The 13,263-nt window shown below is 42.1% G+C and overlaps 2 protein-coding genes and 1 long non-coding RNA gene across 3 annotated transcripts in view; 1 reads left to right on the top strand and 2 right to left on the bottom strand.

Annotated features, from left to right (window-relative positions):
* Positions 1-322: 322 nt before the first annotated feature.
* On the bottom strand, positions 323-9,200 carry ythdf3 (YTH N6-methyladenosine RNA binding protein F3). The gene is made up of 6 exons (XM_032504461.1): positions 9,028-9,200; positions 8,710-8,929; positions 8,259-8,283; positions 7,818-7,897; positions 5,818-7,503; positions 323-2,649 (listed from the first exon to the last, which is right to left on the bottom strand). Exons 2-6 carry the CDS (start codon positions 8,731-8,733, stop codon positions 2,626-2,628), a joined length of 1,839 nt encoding a protein of 612 aa, XP_032360352.1. The 5' UTR covers positions 8,734-8,929; positions 9,028-9,200; the 3' UTR covers positions 323-2,625.
* On the bottom strand, positions 3,186-5,809 carry LOC116672595 (uncharacterized). Its single transcript, XR_004327599.1, has 2 exons — positions 3,631-5,809; positions 3,186-3,593 (listed from the first exon to the last, which is right to left on the bottom strand). It is a non-coding gene; the product is annotated as an uncharacterized LOC116672595 (long non-coding RNA).
* A 1,279-nt stretch (positions 9,201-10,479) lies between the features above and the next one.
* abhd10b (abhydrolase domain containing 10, depalmitoylase b) overlaps positions 10,480-13,263 on the top strand; it is a 5,075-nt gene continuing 2,291 nt past the window's right edge. Inside the window, exons 1-3 of the mRNA XM_032504495.1 lie at positions 10,480-10,621; positions 11,114-11,300; positions 12,469-12,580. Coding sequence (XP_032360386.1) covers positions 10,528-10,621; positions 11,114-11,300; positions 12,469-12,580 — 393 coding nt within the window. The 5' untranslated portion in view covers positions 10,480-10,527. The remainder of the gene's footprint in view (positions 10,622-11,113; positions 11,301-12,468; positions 12,581-13,263) is intronic.

The following is a 13,263-nucleotide window of genomic DNA, read 5'->3' as shown; positions in this document are numbered from 1 at the left end:
CCACCTCTCACTGCACAGCTTGGCGAGCTGGCTTTAATTGCCCCAAAAAAGCTGTGGAAGCACAACAAGTACTTCTCATCCTGGTATAATTGTGTCTGTATGATTTGGAGGGCTTGAGAAGAAAGAGGGCTTTGCTGCTTAGGAAAGGCTTTGTTGGATTTCTTGCGAGCTGTTTAAAAGAACCATGATACGATGGCGCACTCTGGTGGGCAGACAGTGAAAGGAATGTTATTCATTTCAGGGTAAAATAAAGGTGTACGGAGAATATGAAAAGCAAGTAAGAAATGTTTGATATGATAAAATCACTCATTGTACAGCAGAATCTGGGAGTACTAATTAATAATGTCAATTTATTTTCCTGTGGATTAAGAAAAACATAATACAATACATAACATGCACAATAGACCCCAACATGTTACACAATTTGTCCGCAAGCTTAATGCACATAATAGACGGGATTATCAGTAATGTACCACTTTTGAGTTTGTAATGTAACAATACGTCATTACAAGTAAAAAACCCTGCATTCAAAATTCCATACAACTAGGCTACAGAAGCATTATCAACGAAATATATTCATATAAATTGCAGAATGGCCCCTTTGACTAATGTATTATTATATGTGACAATATTAGATTGTTAATATTGATGCATCGTCATAAGCAGCATTTTACTCTAGCAGTTGGTTGAGGTGGAGCTAGTTTTAACTACTTCATACACAGTTAGCTGGTTTAGTTCACTGGTTCCCAATCTAGGGGTCGGTCCCAAAAGGTCACAAGATAAATCTGAGGGGTTTTGAGATGATTAATGGGCAAGGAAAGAAGAAGAAAAAGGTCTGTAACACATATCTGTTCCCATTTGTATGGACTTGTCTTTAATCTTTGTGTTTTTGTGAAATATTGGGTAATTTTAATAGTTATTTAAATGAAACAATCTGAGAAGTGTTGAGGGGAAAGTTCATGAGCCAAATAATCTGTAACAATGCATTTGTTTTATATGATTATTGTATGTTTTTTTTGTTTGTGAAATCAGAACCTTGAAAGTGACGATCAAATAAATGTGGTGAAGTAAAAAGTACATTGCCTCCAAGATGTTGTGGAGTAGAAGTATAAAGTGGCAGAAAATAGAAGTACTCAAGTAGAAGTACCTCAAAATTGTGCTTTAGTACAGTACCTGAGTAAATGTACTTAGTTACTTTTCACCACTGCCTGTATGACCATGGCCTTGTTACACACTTCAATATTGGTTAACCCTGCAGTTGTATTGTGATGCAAACCCCCTTTAGGCTGGCAGAGCTGCCTCCCACATAGCAAGCATGTTGATGTAGTGTCATCTTCAAGTCTATTTATTGTACACCTTTGACTATATGGTCAATTCCTCCCCTCTAAACACCAATACATGTTACACTTATTGTTAGTTATATGCTGCAATGCAAAGCAGATGTGGAAACGGAGCTGCTATATACACTAGCTTATTTAGAGGCCCATACGCAAATAGAAAAGAAAGGATCTGTTTGTGCTGCAGGAGAAAAGTTTACATGTGAGTGTGTGAGACGGTGAAGCATAGAAGTAACGCATACATTTCTGAGGCAAATAAGTAAAAACACAAAAGCACGGTTTGCGCTAAAAACATGGGTCTTTTTTATTTAGCTAGTGAGTTACCTAGAGGAGAAAACTGCCACATCTTTGCAGTGGATGTCTCGCCGTTTTGGGGGAATCCCAGTCAAGCCAAGCAGGAGGAGTGATGGGATTCTCCCAAAAGTGCTGAGAGTTGTTGGGAACAGACAGTCTGACTGAGCCTGAGGTACAGTAGAGTACGTCAACATCAGAGCAAAGACAGTCTACCACAGGGCCCAAGGAGGCCACCGCTAGTTCTACCAGAGCAGCAGGTTTCTCCTCAGACAAATGCACTTCAGAATGACAGAATCACGAGAGACAAAAAAACAAAAAACAAAATATGTGCACTGGCCAGAGCTTGCCAGCCTGCTGCATAATTGTAATCTTTTGGTACACAGAAACAGATGTAGAAAAGGAAGGGAACAGGTAGAGGGAGGATACATCCAATGATTGGCATGATTGTGGCTGTTTCCTAATTATTTTGTCCCATCTGTCAATCATCCAAACCTCTGTCTGAGGAGGGTCAGATGGCTGAATACAGATTCAAGTAATAGATTAATTCATACAGATCATCTATAATTCTCTTCAGGAGCTGAGGAAGCTCAGCAATATCCCAAACATTTGAGGCATTAAAAAAAATTACAAATAAGCCTGGTGAAATCTTCTGACTACTTCTGTTAGTCAGTTAGTTGCTCACAAACAAAATCAAAGAAAAACACAGAGTTAGAGAGTTAAGGGTATTGGTAGAGGCTGTTTAGGACTGAAAGTGCTTTAACCACAGAGTTTTTAAAGTGGGTTACGTTCTTTTTCTCGTGAGACAGGAACACAGGATTTGATGCACCAGTCAACAGATACAGATGAGTCCATCTACTGTCATGTTCAAGTGTTCAGATACATTGTTGTCTTGAGCGGAAATTTGTGAGAGCCTTTCCTCCTTGTGGTTAAGCAAATTTTGTTTAAGGTCCTACGTCATTAGTGTTGCAGTTCTAGCAGAGAGCTTGCTTGAAGGTTACGGTTTATTTCTATTGCGCTCCTGGCAAGAGAGAAAAAACAAAGATAATCAGTACTGAACAAGAACACAAACAAATGTAAGCAGTAGCTAAAATTAGTCAAATGTAACAACTTAATGTTTCATTCACACACTCTTGTCACATCATAGGAAAACACATCGCTATCGCCAGATGCGTGACAACTTTCTTTGGCTAATTTTCTGCAACCAGTGTATAATTAAGGCACGTTGGTTAACATTAGCTAACGAGTCAGCAGCAGGCAGCTCGAGCTCAGTCACTCCTCTCCGCTACGCAACGTAGGGAGAATTCTTTGCGGAGAGTACGGATGACAGCCTGGGATAGGGACACTCTAGTTTGCATTCTCCCGGGGTCCGCTGCCATCCTGCGGGTAGTGAAGCAGAGGGGCCGTAGGCACTGTTCTGCTGCTCTTGAATCCGGTCAAATGCTGCTTCTCGTGGGTATCATGGCAACGTTTGCATCAGTTTCCTTTTTTGAATGACAACTAGATTAATGCCGCGTGCTGGTATGGAGAGTTATTTCGTCTTACGCAGGCGCAGAACGTACGCGGTATTTGGCCATCGGCTGTAGTCTTTGCAGTGTGTTCCAGTGCTAATTTTTGGCCAAGACAAAGGCGACGAAGGAAGATTGTGGCATCGCCTCACGTCAGCCCACTAGTTCCTGGCAGTTGGCTTGGTGTGTCAGGACCTTTAGAAGATGTGACACTTGATTTTTGAGTCCCAAAGGTGCGATCTAGTGTCAGAGATGATCAAAAGCCATTTAAGAAGGCGATTGATATTGATTTGACTCCTTAGAACAGATGTATAGAATTAATGTCTTTTTGTGTCTATCTGCACTCGTACCACTCAGCAAATCTCATTAATTACTTAGGATTCATTGAATGTTTCTATTTTGAGTACATTTAAATGTGCGTTATGAATTATACATAGAATATATTATTTGTAGGGAACTTTTTTTAAATCAATTCCAACTCAAAGTCTAGTAACGAGTTAACAGCATCAGTCAATCGGGGACTGATGTTGAGATATGATGTGCTGCTGAAAGTAATCTAAAAATAAATGTTTTTCCATCAATTCTGACTATTTAAAAACAGCTGTCACTTCTGAAGACTAAAACTAAATGCATTTTTACTGTCATGTGTTTTTATAGTTTGTACAGTAAGACTTCCTGTTCTTTATGGAAAGTACTGGTTTACAAAGCCAAATGATGGTATATTCTATCTATCTATTGTTTGTCTCTGAGATTATATTCTAATATGAGCACAATTTAACTTAACTTAATTAAAGACATGTCAAACAGTTATGTAAAAACAAAAATCATTATTTGTCATTTACAAAAAAAAAGCATTTACAGGCCCCTAAGTTGAAAACATTTTTAGGCATGTCTTTATTTCTCAGTGTTGATATACTGAGTTACACTACACTGGCAGGAAAACTAATCATTCAGTAAAGTAAGGATACCTTTACTTTCTCCGTTTAGTTTTAAAGTGTTAAAATAAGTGAGACAAGGCTGTAAGAAAATCAGAGTAAAAGGCGTCAGGTATGTACGAACCAAAACGGTCAGATGTGTTTACACTGCAGCCACTACACTAAGCTTGTAGTAATGCCGGTCGGGCTTGCACATAAACACAACATGCTTACTCAATGAAACATAAGTAATCACAACACACCTCAAATATCAAAAATGCAAGGGAGTGTCATTAATTACAATAAAATAGGAATACAGTGTCCTTTTTGAGGAGTGGTTGTCTATGTCAGTGGTCTGGGAGAGGCCTGTGAGATTAGTGTAACTCTATCCCCAGAATGGCTGCTCAGACTGGGCTGTGGCTCTGGAGACAGCAGGCTGATATTCACCATAACACAGCGTGAGCTTCCTTATTACAGTACATCCAGGGGAAGTATTAATTGCAAAATTAGTTATGCTAATAAAATCCTGCAACAACATTTAGATCCAAAGTTATCTTTAAAAAAACACTTTAGGAAGGTGTTATGGTGCAGGTAGCTGTGCTGGTTTGACACCTCTCAAAGTTCGGGAAGGACAGGCCAAACAATAGAGAACAATTAACCTTGTCAGGCGAAGGAGGGTGAGGCCTCGGCTGGGCCAATCCTGTCATGTAGGAGGTCGGGGCTACAAAAGCAGCACAGCGCAACGCCTGCACAACGCAGGATGAAACAGGCTTTCTACTGACAGGTTGTTTTCAGAAGCCTGAAAACATTGAGTTGAAATATTTATGAGAAAGTAACCCAGCGCATATTAACAAGGTCAGCACAGAGGAGTCAATACAGCATCAATGGAGCACCAGCAGTGGGGGAGTGGGAGGAAAGGAGGGAGTGGGTCATGGTTGTTGTTTTTTCTAAACGCAATTAGATTAGCATACTGGTGAATCTAAGACTGGATTCAGCAGAACACTAGCAGTGAGAACATGTTATTCTCTCCTTGGCTGCTGTTTCTCCACAGCAGTAGCATCCCACACAGTTTTTACCGCTTAGACTATCATTTGTGATACACACTGTTTACCAATGCAACATATTTAGGTTTTGGAGGACGCAGACTTACACAGACAAATGTAATCATGCATTTTTATCGTGTATTTTACTGGGAAACATTTCTTTTTAAATCAACCACTTAGAACATCTGAGGCGAACTATACCAACTCTGAGGGACGTTGCAGCCAGCATGCAGGCCGAGGGCTTATGTTGTTAACAACTAATAAAGCATGAGGAGCCTGGGGAAAGCAGAGAGGCTTGGCGTTCAAAGGGAGATCAGAGCCTACATCTGCCTCTGTCTGAAAGGAGGAATGCCAGGAATGTGGGCTATTTCAGGAAACATCTACGCATCTAACTCCACTTGGGAAGATTGTCGCAATCTCAACAGCACAAGATGGCTGATGAGGAATCAGGGTTTCCTGAACCTGCCTATGAGTGATGGTGGCATGTCATCTGCTGAGAGGCCTCTGGGGACTTCCATTTACACCAAGCTGCAACAGGATGTTACAACCTCTGTCTAAAGAGCAGGTGGAACAAGCTCAGCTGATTACACTCTGGCTACAGCCTGTAACAGTGACTCAGGGAAAGTGACATACCTTTTAAAGGGTAACTAAACTGAACTGTCTCATGTATACAAACAAGCTATTTACAGCTGACAGGGCTATGTGTTTAGTATGTTTAGCTCACCTTCCTCAGAGCCTCCTCCTCTTCCTGACGTTTCTCGTAATGTGCAAAGTCATCAAAGATTGAGGTGGTATGCTTGTAAGCGGCGATAATTTTAAGCACTTGTTTGGCCTTTTCCAGAGGCACTTCCTGAGTGTCCCTGGAGTTGGTCACTGGCTTGTTGTCATTGTTCTCCAGCCGAATGTGTCGCAGCTGGTTGTTGGGCACGTCTTTGATGAATGCCCACTTCACTTCAAACTTGCCCTTCCACTTGTCCTGAGACCAGACGCCTGCATAGGCATTGTAGTCCACCGGTGAGCGCATCTCCGCCACACCACAGAAGTGCCCACTTCCGTTGACACTGAACAACAGATACAGGGGCCCCTTGTTGCCCATTGAGCGGTAGGCACCATCCAGACGCTTGTTGCCATGTTCTGTACTGCACCAGATAGAGTACTTGATTGATCGGTGGATGTCATCTTCAGAATAACTCTTGATGATGAAAACACGTCCATTTTTCAAGTTCCAGTCAAAGTCTTTGGGGTTGTAATTGTTGAGAGCACGGAGTTTCTCCAACACGGGATGCACTTCTCCAGAGCAATGGGAGGCACTCAGTGGCACTCCCCCACCCAGACCAAAGCCCTCACCACGGTTCCGGGGAGCCACCCAACGATTCGGGGGTGGACCAGGCTGCTGGGGTTGTTGCTGATGAAGGGGATGTGGGGGGCCAGGTTGAGAGGACATGTGCATGTGTGGCGGGCCAGGGGGCATAGGCTGGGGGTGTTGGGGGGACTGGAGAGAATGGAGCTGGAAGGGCTGGTGTTGGTGTTGGTGTTGGTGTTGATGTTGGGTCTGGTGTTGGTGTTGGTGTTGAGGCTGAGGAGGCAATGGGTTCTGCAGTAAGGGCTGGGGCTGAGCTAGGAGAGGCTGCTGCACCATAGGCTGCGGGGGCATCATATTCTGAGCTAATGGGGGCTTGTTCAGAGAGCCTTTATCGTCCCAAGTACCAATGTTCATATTGTGCTTTATGGGGGGTGGGGGTATGGCGCCTCCCCCCATCCCCATGTTGGCTTTGGGTTTGACCTTGGGCTGTGGCTTGGCCGGCTTCTTGGCAATGGCTGCCCAGGAGGCAGGTTTAGGTGCGGACGAGCTGACCGATGGAGGAAGGCTATTGGCTGCCATACTGCTCATACCTGCTGTGCCTCCAAGGGGTGAGCCCACGGTTTTGGTGACAGCTGCCACCATGTCTGTACCCAGTTTTAAGCTCGTCATACCTTGCTCAATGCTGTTCAGCACCGGGACTTTAGTATGCTGGGTGTCGCTTCCAAAGCCTGCCTGTCCGTCTGTGATGGCCCGACCCAGCGAGCTGGGGGCGTACCCATAGCTGTTACTGTAGACTGAGCTCTGCGTGGACTGACCCTGTGAGACACTGGTACCCCAGGTGGAAAAGTCTGCATTACCAGGGAAGAAGTTAAAGCCATGCTGACCCAGGAAGGGAGGGGTGTTGCCCAGGGCACCGGGCTGGCTGAACACACCATCAGGAATGAAGTGCGGCTCACCATTGCTCATCTGTCCATAGGTAGTTAGGTAGGGCATAGGAGGGTCTCCTGCTGTGGACCAAGTGGCCTCTCCCAGAGAGTATGGGAAACCAATGGATGGAGCATAGTAGCTGGGCATGTAGGGGTCAGACATTTGTGGATAGCTGTTACTCTGTGAGGCATAGGGACAGAAAGTTAATGTGCTATACATGATGACAAAAATACAGTTAACAAATAAGCAAATAATTAAACATGATGACATCATATTAAGAACAGTAAAGATGTGAGTGAGTGTGAGTTGAGATATAGGAACATTTGTCATCTTTAGTGACAAACAAGAAAATCACAGTGACACTGGAGTGACTGTTTTAATGTGTTTTGTTGCTGACACCTACAATATACAACTGATTTGTTCATAACATGAGGTTTTAGGCTAAAAACTGGCCACGATTACTAGTTGCAGCAGAACTTATTGTAGGACATTACCTGATTTGTCTGGCTGCTTAGATAAGGCTCAAAATCATCATCATTCACACCATCCTTTTGATGCATTGATCCGTTTTGCACTAAGGATGGAAATAGAAGACAGTAAATCACATGTTCTGTAAATGGGAGTCACAAATAGGTCAGGCTCAGGATATCAGCTCATTATGTTTGGTCATTGGTGTGTAGTGGTCAAATCTAAAAACCTGACAGGATCTCAGTGTGGTGTTACATTATAAAAACAAAGGCATAATTAGGTCAGTCAACAATGGGAACATAAATAAGCTGCAGTTTAGGTTACAGTTCCAAATCACATTCACTAAGCAAATAGCATATTAGCTAATTAATCAATAATCAAAACAGATGGTACCGCCACACTGATGAAACAATGTAATAATAAAGAGGGCTTGTGCACCATTTGATCCTCAGTGTTAAAAGCCTTACCTTTATTTCCTTGTCCTTTAGGTCTCTGAAATAATGGGCAGCACAGGAAAAAGGAGACTTGTCAGATCACGACAGGAAACAAGAATCACACAGAGAGCAGGCTGTATCCTCCTCGGTAAATAAATAGAACAGAGGATAGCAGTAACCTAAGCTAAAACCATCAGCCCGGATGTTAACGTTTAACTACAGGTTGCTTCGCGTTGTTGACCGGATGTCAAACGCTCTGACATCAAGTAACTCAACGGTGCCGCAGTGGCAACCGGATACAGCTAGAGTTTGTTGGCAATAGCCTACAGTCGGCCTACGTTACAGCTAATGGCTACAATATATCAAAGACTTTTTAGCCTGTTTGATCTGGCGTGCCAAACCAGATCAAACTGTTGTCGGCAAAGTTTCATTTCGCCGCACGGCTAATACATTTTTAGCATATTTCGCCTTTCAATACACAAACCTGATCGACTGTGGTCGCAGACATCCTCCAGGAACCGAAACTGATAGCTGTGTGTGAGACGGTCCACTGCTTTATCCTGCCTCTATTTGCACTTGGGTGCTTGGCTCGTCTCTCGGGTTGTCCAATTACTCTGTTACGGGTGCAAGGCGGCGTTTTCCTCCCGTGGTCAGATCTGACGATGATCTGATTCTTGTGGTTGTTACAAACGGCGACTTTGCGTCTGTGGAGAAGGCTTCCGTTAAAATGTACGCTCCTGCCACAGATGGTATTTCACAGTCAATCCGAAACTGCCTAGTGTCTTACTGGAATATCCCTTACCATTTTCCACAATGGCGGACAGGCTTTTTACTCCCGCTTCCGTTCCGTTCTGCTGCTCCGTGACCTTCCGCCTGTGACGCTCTGAGTCATGTTACAAACTGACACTTCACATGACACACAAGTTCCCTGCTACTTAACATTATTCTTAATCGTTGTACCGAAATAATCTTTTTACCGAACTATTATCCTATCTGGTGCCGAAACAATAGTCACCTCTGCATTGGGGAACCTCTTTTAGCTTAGCCACCCACTAATGCCTGAATTCCCATGAGGACCAAATAAAATAACAATACAAAATAAAATTAATGTAAAAAAAAAAACTGTAGCCTACTGTAAGCTGCTGAAGTACATTTTTGAGATACTTTTATTATCTGCTATTTTCTATTTATATTCCACTGCATTTTTCCAGGGGGAAATATTGTAGGCCTACTACAGATTTAAAAAAAAGAAACTTTAATTTATCAAATATGATGTAGCCTATTGTTATAGATTATAGCCAATACTTAAAGTTCATAAAATTAGCCTCACCTCAACCACACCATTAAAATGACCCGTATACATAAATGCATCAATATTTACAATTTAATGTCATACATAGGCCTACAATAAAACATTCTCTCTCAGAGAGCATTTTCATCATGTTGAATTTCTAGCCTACTGTTAAATAATGTGAATACTAATTCCACCACTATCTATAAATAGTCAAAATGAATTAAAAAAAAAAACCACTCACATAGACTTGAAGAACTAAGTCCAATATAGAGGGTTTTCACTTTATAGTAACTTATAGGCAATTAAGGCTTATAATGCCGCTCAACACCAACAGTCTTCCAGCTGCCATTATAGATAGGCTAAAAGATTATATGTGTTACTGAAGTACAGAAATGTAGTACATTTATTGGATTGGGATGTGAGCTTGAGTCAAAACAAACAGAACAAATATGATTGCTAAAAGCAAGCAACTCTACAGAAATGGTGGAATAAGCTAACTGCTACATTTAGTCGAGCTTAAGTTGGCTACAATCTTGAGGCATGTTGAAGCTACTTTACTTTTTAATTATTTGTTACCCCACTGCATTTGTCTCATGGCTGTAGTCACCTTCTTTTGCATATACAAAACATATGGTCAGATAATAAGATATGAGTGAAGATCAACTGCCCGACAGTATATTATATCAGCTATAACATTAAAATGCTGCATACACAGTTATGTATCAATACAAATTCAATTAATAATGTCATAGTAAAGCATTGGGCAAGGGCCATTCTGGCATATTTTTTCTTTTTGTTAAATATTTTGATAATAGTATGAATGCAGGACTGGAGTATTTCTACTTTTTCACTGTAGTATTGCTATCTTTACTTAAATGATCTGAATACTTTCACCACCGAGCTGTGCTGTTTGTAATGCCTAATGGACTACAACCATCGATGTATTAAGAGAAAGATGTGCTCTGTGAGTGACTCTCGCGATACTTCATCAGTGGGTCGCGTAGCAGTATGGCAGCCGTCGCGCTGAGGTCCTGCCGCAGAGGACTTTCACATATTTTAAGTAATGGAGGGCTCGCAGCTTTGTCTTCACAACGTCTGCAAGGTTTGGTCAAGTCTCCGCTTTTGGCGCAACTAATTAACAACGTTTAAGTCTTATAAAAAAGGGTATTCAAACGCAATCCAGGGGGTGTGGCTCACACAGACTGCGTCGTCTTAAAAATCTAGGACATATAAACGGTGGGGGGGGGGGTTTGCGCTTGTTAATGCTTTTGCGCCGTCTACGTTGATTCCCGCAGTATATGAAATTGCTTCGGGATTAATTGGCCCGATTTAGTAGAGTATGTGACCAAATTGTTGGTGTCTTTGGTCGATGTGAAAAAAAAGAAGCACGCTGATCCACCAGGATCCATGCGCGGTTTTTAAGTTTGCGTCAAGAGAAGCCTTGTCTTATAAAATGGAGTGTTTGAAACATTGTATTTAGCTGTTGTTTTTCTAATTTTGCAATTATACTGTAGGCTAGTACTATGAATAATTTAACGTTACGTAACACATTTTTTCACAGCAATAACAGGCAACTTTTCACTGTGTCAACCAGGAGACAGGAGACACAAGTCCACAGTTCAGTATGCTTCACGACCAGACCTTCCCAAGCTGGCCTACAGAAGAGTGAAGGGGAAGAGCCCAGGTGTGGTCTTCCTCCCAGGATATGGCTCTAACATGAATGGACAGAAAGCTGAGGCACTGGAGGAGTTCTGTAGGTCACTAGGGCATGCATGCCTTAGGTAAGCTACCCAAACACACCACTGACGAGTGTGCATGCTAATACCATCCAGTGCTCATAATTTAATACTAAATACAGAATAGATCAGCTCAAATAGACATACCTCATACATATAGTGTTGGTCTTGAATGTCCATAGATTTAGTTTTGAGAAACACATGCAGTACCTTCAAAACAATTCAACTTTTGTAATCAGCGATTAAACTTGATTCATATAGCTCTTAAAACTGAACGCAGACAATCCAAAGTGTGTTACAGATTTGCATGAGCCAAAATAAGAAGCATGAAATCTAAAAGATGCAAGAGCCCACAACACTCCCACAGTTACACTTCTACAACCTTGATCAAATAACAGCAGACGCACCTAGAGACAAAAAACAGTTTTAAGCAGTTTTTTTAATAAGATATCAGTATTTTAAAGGTCCAATGACATGGTGCTCTTTGGATGGATATAGACCTTAGTGGTCCCCTAATACAATATCTGAAGTCTCTTTCTCCAAATTCAACCTTGGTGCAGAATTACAGCCACTAGAGCCAGTCCCACAATGAGCTGTCCTTAGTATGTGTCTGTAGCTTTTGAGGAAGAGGGGGGGGGGCATGGTGGAGACTGACAGTGTGGCCTTGACCAACTGCCACGTTGCATGTTTAAAAGCCATGATGTCTCTCACTCATGGGTGGGAAAAATTCTCTGGGTGGCCAAAGCAGAGAAAGGGGAGGTAACTTTGCCCTTTATGACCTCATTAGGAGCAAAATTCCAGATTGGCCCATCTGAGCCTTCATTTTCTCAAAAGCAGAACTGGTTACCCAGCGTTTGGTTTACACCTATCGCCAATTCTAGCCACTGGGGGACCATAGGCAGACTGGGGGAACTCATCTTAATGTTTAAAAAAAACTTAAAGTGAATGGTGTAATTTTCATGCCATGGGACCTTTAAAAAACATACCTTCCAAACGTCTCATTGTCATTCGAAGCCTCTATTCCTGAGGTGATTGGATATAAAAGGCATGGCTCCATCACACTGAATACTCAAAGGCCCCATCTTATGTTCAGTGTAGTATATAACAGATATACTGTACTCATGATGCCTTAAACAATTATAAACAAACTTTGGCCTTAGCCTTTTGTTTTATCCTCTGAGACCCATGGGCTGCTCTATTTATGTTTTCACAGGTTTGATTACACAGGACATGGGGCCTCAGACGGGGTGCTATCAGAAGGAACTATTGGTACCTGGAAAAAAGATGTCCTTTTCGTGTTGGATGAGTTAGTAGAGGGGCCACAGGTAAACATTTCCTAGGGTCATCATGCCTCTTTGCCTGTTTCTGGTGTTAAGTAATCAATGAAGTTGGGAAGTGAGAGTCAGTTCCCATTTGGAACAGGTTTAATGTCAGAATTCATGCTCTCAGGAACGAACATGGTCTTAGTTTTTCATGTGAGACTAGGGTCATGAAAGGAAAACCTTTTGAAATGTATGGATATTATTTAACAAGCTGGAAAAGAAGGGCAAAATGCAAGAATCTCAAAACATTGATTTCAGTTGAGTTCCAGTTCCAGGGTTATAGTTGTTGTAGTGAATATACTTGCATTAAGTTACAAGAATAAGATGTTTTTATTTAACTAATGGCGTTTTTCCACTGCATGGTACCTCCTCAACTCTACTTGCCATTTTTGGTTTTCCATTATGAAAAAAGTACCTGTTACCTACTTAACAGGTACTTTTTTTAGTATCGTCGCTGTCGAGGTTCCAAGCGAGGTGAGGCAATACCAAAAATCTGCAGACTAATGATTGGTCGGAGAGATTCGTCACTAATTGCTGCGTCATCATTGCTGGCGACAGACGGGGGTGTCATGAACAAACCTAAAAACAGCGGGGGGGGTTTTGTGTTTTTTTTTGCTGCTTCCAGCCTCTTTTGAAACTATTTAGTATTCTGGCTGTGGCAACAGCCACATGCCGAGAATCAAAAG

This window comes from Etheostoma spectabile, chromosome 22 (assembly GCF_008692095.1).
Source record: "Etheostoma spectabile isolate EspeVRDwgs_2016 chromosome 22, UIUC_Espe_1.0, whole genome shotgun sequence".
NCBI classification, from domain to species: Eukaryota; Metazoa; Chordata; class Actinopteri; order Perciformes; family Percidae; genus Etheostoma; species Etheostoma spectabile.
Note: the sequence above shows the minus strand (reverse complement) of the source record. Positions and strands in the feature narration are given on the sequence as shown.